General features: G+C 36.8%; 1 protein-coding gene across 1 annotated transcript in view; it reads right to left on the bottom strand.

Annotated features, from left to right (window-relative positions):
• Window positions 1-4,400, bottom strand: part of KCNH8 (potassium channel, voltage gated eag related subfamily H, member 8) — a 373,663-nt gene extending 369,263 nt beyond the window's left edge. The window contains exon 1 of the mRNA XM_011933727.1: window positions 4,083-4,400. Coding sequence (XP_011789117.1) covers window positions 4,083-4,158 — 76 coding nt within the window. The 5' untranslated portion in view covers window positions 4,159-4,400. The remainder of the gene's footprint in view (window positions 1-4,082) is intronic.

Raw genomic sequence — 4,400 nt, 5'->3', positions numbered from 1 at the left:
CTCGATCTCCTGACCTCGTGATCCGCCCGTCTCGGCCTCCCAAAGTGCTGGGATTACAGGCTTTAGCCACCGCGCCCGGCCAATTTTTGTATTTTTAGTAGAAACGGGATTTCACCATGTCTGCCAGGCTGGTCTCGAACTGCTGGCCTCAAGTGATCTGCCCGCTTCAGCCTCCCAAAATGCTAGGATTGCAAGAGTGAGCCACTGCGCCCGGCATCAATTTTAACAAATTTCTTTGGACCATTTCAAACAGGCTATATACAAGTGCATAAAATACATGCAAATATTAATGAGTTTCTAAACAACTATTACTTTGAATACTTTGACTGGAATCTTCTTGATGGAGTCCATGGGGCTACAAACTTCTTTTAAAACTTAAATTTGTGTCTTAGTAACCCAAAAGGGAAGAAGTAGTCTGGCCATATTTTGATATGCCTAGAAAATGTAGGCTAATCCACCATTATGTTTGAAAATGGATACTTCCCTCTGAAAGCTTTGTATCATTTTTAAAAAGCTGTTTTTCTCAAATGGTATCCTGTGACAAACAATTGTACTAAAAGCACTATTTTTTTCAAATATAAATATATTGGTATATTTTTTTCAGATATATGCCAATGTGTTCCCTTATCATACTTTGTCCAAATTAATATTTATTTACTTAAAGCAAAGGTCTAAACAGAAAAGATTTCTTAAATTACAGTAAATATGTTAAAAAAAAAAAAAAACTATGTAGAAGTGAACTAGTTGCAGGCCATATCATCAGGAGTGTGTGTGTAGTGTATATGTGTGTGTGTATGTCTTAAGTGCTATAAGTGAGTGGTTTTTGCTATATGTAATAATTCAAAGAAATTCTTTGGAGTTACTTTTACTTTTTCCCCCTAAATGGGGTATACGTTTTTAAGATTTCTAAGGTTCTTAGTTTTTCTAAGTCTCATTACACTTCAGTTAAATACAAACCATAGAATATATTTCAAGAGTAAATATATTTAGTGGTAATTTTATATAAAAATATTTTTATTTTTCAATAATGGTTGCAAATTACATTGCATATCAGAAAAAATAGCTTCAATTAGTAATCCACAAATGTCTTTCAATCCTGACAGAGCTCCCTTTTTAAATATTAAAGAGAAGAAATATTATAATATGTAAAATAATAAAGTGTCACTAAGTTATAAAATGTATTATTAACTCCTGTTATGTTGCCCTGTGATAATATCTCAACTGATAAATAGTAGGAGTATATTATAGAGTTTTATGTTGTCATATATTTATTTTTCCTGGGAGGATTTTCAGATGATGTCTTACATTGTTTTATTATTTTACAATAAAATAAATCAATAAGGCTAATAATAATACTGCATGTTGGGTACGTTAGCAAGGCAGTTTGCCAGGGTTGTTGTTTGCTCTCTAATTTTTTTCATAAAAATTGTCCAAAATAAAATAAGAAACTAGCATGACTGTAAAACATATTTCACCAATGAGGTAAAAACTACACCAACTCAGTATATTACATATTGAGTATAATTAACATTATTCATTTTTCAGCAGTTTTTGAGTAGGTGGCAATTTTGTAAATTTAAAATTTGTAAATAGTTTTACTCTGCAAAAGAAAATAAATGACACCAGCTATAAAAATCAAGAGTAGGAAGGATTATCATAGGAAAATAGTTTCAGAGATAGTAATTACAAAACTGTATCAACAAGAAACGATGGCATAAGAAGATAAAGTAAATAGCTAGCTGGAAAAATGGTATGCCCATGATTCTAGATATACCAAAATTTGTGGCTAAAATTTTGTTTAAGGTATTTTAAGTTTCAGATTCTTCAAGGCATCCTGAAATTCAAAAAGAAAAAAAAAAAGAAAGGAAAATAAAATGAGAAAAGAAAACCCTCTTGAATTGAGTGGGGTTTCTTGGGAGGAGAGGTGTTCACCAAATGTTGTAAACAAAATCTTACCAAAGTCAACCTTTACATTACTTATCACCTTCAAATTTGCTTCTCTGATTGTCAGATTTCATGCAAACTGGTTCCCTCCAGGAATCCCCCAGACGCTGTGGAGCACAGACCAAGCATGGTCTCCAAAAGACTTTTTGATTCTTACTATACTAAAAACAAGTATGTCAGGATGGTCTTCTACAATAAGGATTTAAAGTATCTAACCTATCTTATTAACATTAATGTGTACCCAACACAGAAAATGAACTATTCACAAGTACATCCATCTCTCCCTACATGCCCTCCTGCTTATCATGCATATCACTATAGTCAGAGTCAGAGGCCAAGATATTTCCATGCTATTAATATTCCAAGATATTAAAGCCCCTCTCATTTGCAATTGATATCTGAATGTAACACTGTAGTAATTCCCACGGGGGAATTACTGTGCTGGGATGATTCACTACACATTACACTTCATTCAACTTTAAATGGAAATGAGATAAACAATTACCATTTGCCAATTACCCCATTTTCAATAGACACATTCAGGGTCAATGTCTACAGCCTTTTAGTTTTGGATGTTCAACTTCAAGAAAAAACATCCACATGAAACTGATCAGTAGCTCAGGTAATGAATAGTAGTACCCACAATCATGCAGGGTGAAACACAGCAGTGGTGATTTTGTGTGGCGCTTCAGTGGTGTGGTAGTGGCAATGGCAGAGACTTGAAGTTTTCCTACAACATTAATTACTATCATCTAAAAAAGACATAGGTAACAACATTACACCTCATACATAACATCTAACACATTTAGAATATAAAAGGGGAAAGCAAGAATGGCTAGATGTAAAGATAAAACACTTAAGAAGTGACCAAATACCCACACCAGCTACCATGATTAGGCTAGATGTCAAAAATAAAAACTGAACAAAATTAAAGTAAGTGATTCATTTCTCTCTCATGTAAACTTTTCCAACTATCTCTGAAAAATAAAAGTCCAAGACTTGGTTCCCACCCAAAGATAAGATTGTGTATTTAGACTACTGGAGAGGAAATGAAATTAGCATTACTCTCCCATATCAGCTCCAAGAAATATACAGAGTAAAAACAATGACACTGGAACCACTAAGAAGGACTTTAGGATAAATGAGTTTCTCTGAGTCTCAAATAACAGAAAAATGGAAGACAGTGCACAGAGGCAGGATAAGCTAGAAAAAAGATGAGGATATTCGTAGTGAAACCAACTGAGAGTATTTGTTAGGCTTGGTAGTGCAGACTCCTAATTACAGGGTTAAAGTCAGCTGGGAAGATCCACAGGGTCAAGTAGAGAGCTTGAGAAGCATGAGAAGGAGTGGGGACCTGACCGTGGTCCTGAAAGAGAACAACTTGCAGATGATACTGAATCGTCTGCTAGCAACCACACAACATCCTATGTAATTTTTTCCTACTGTAGCTTAAATGAGCTAAATGTCCAATAATATTCGTCCTCAAAAAAACTAAAAACTTTCTTTTATCACCAAATCAGCCTTTATTCATGTCCTTCCTGAACAGCCTCTGCTTGAGTGTTAGGCTCATTTCAGGATTAAGAGATACGCTATTTTAGCTCAAAAGCAGGAATCAAGGTTCTGACAAACTCACAACACTTAAAATTCTACAGAAAGCTTACACTTGGCAATCCTGCATTTCTTAAACTCAGTAAATCATATCTATCCGAAAGATATCACGGAATGAAGCTCCAAAAAAGAGCACTCCAAGCTCTCCTTTCAATCTAGGGAGACTTAAACTCTAGAAAGGTAAGGTACACCGATATTCCCATTTTCACCTCAGAAAATTACAACCAATTCCCTAAAGATACACCAAAATGCAGGTCCCATAGTGAATACGGGCGTCGGTCTTTCCTCATGCTACGTTTCAGTTCTTACAAACCCAAGAACTCAAGAGAGCCAACTATTACACCAATACGAAGTGTTAATACTACACCAAACCATGAGAGTACAAATTTCTCCCCACAAAAGATACCTTGGCAAAAACACAAGAAAATTCACTCTGCTGGTGCAAAAGGGAAGGTGGGAGCAAAAGTAATGTGTACGAGAAAAATCAGTCTCAGAAAATGACATACCACTCGTCCAAGTGTAAGACTTACGTGTTCCGTCAAAACGGGTGGCGATGGTGTCCAGGAAGGTGTTTTGCGGCGCCAGTAATCCTTTCATAACCGGCATTTTTCCAGCGTGGTGTGAAATTCTCCATCAAAGTTTGTCCAGAAGGATGGTTCGAAAGGAAAGTGCCAAGAAGGGAGAAGGGAAATCTGCTGACGGCAGGGAAGGGGGACCCGGCCTGACGGCGGGGCCGACCAGGGGAAGTGGAAGGATGGAGGGAGAGAAGGAGAGAGTTCCAGCCGCCCTGGCTGTGGCAAGAGCAGCCCCGAGAGCGCTCCCCGAGCCCGCCCCGCACCTCCAGGCTC

Source organism: Colobus angolensis, unplaced genomic scaffold (assembly GCF_000951035.1).
Source record: "Colobus angolensis palliatus isolate OR3802 unplaced genomic scaffold, Cang.pa_1.0 Scaffold129, whole genome shotgun sequence".
NCBI lineage: Eukaryota > Metazoa > Chordata > Mammalia > Primates > Cercopithecidae > Colobus > Colobus angolensis.
The sequence above is the reverse complement of the archived record's forward strand: the minus strand, read 5'-3'. Positions and strand labels throughout refer to the sequence as shown.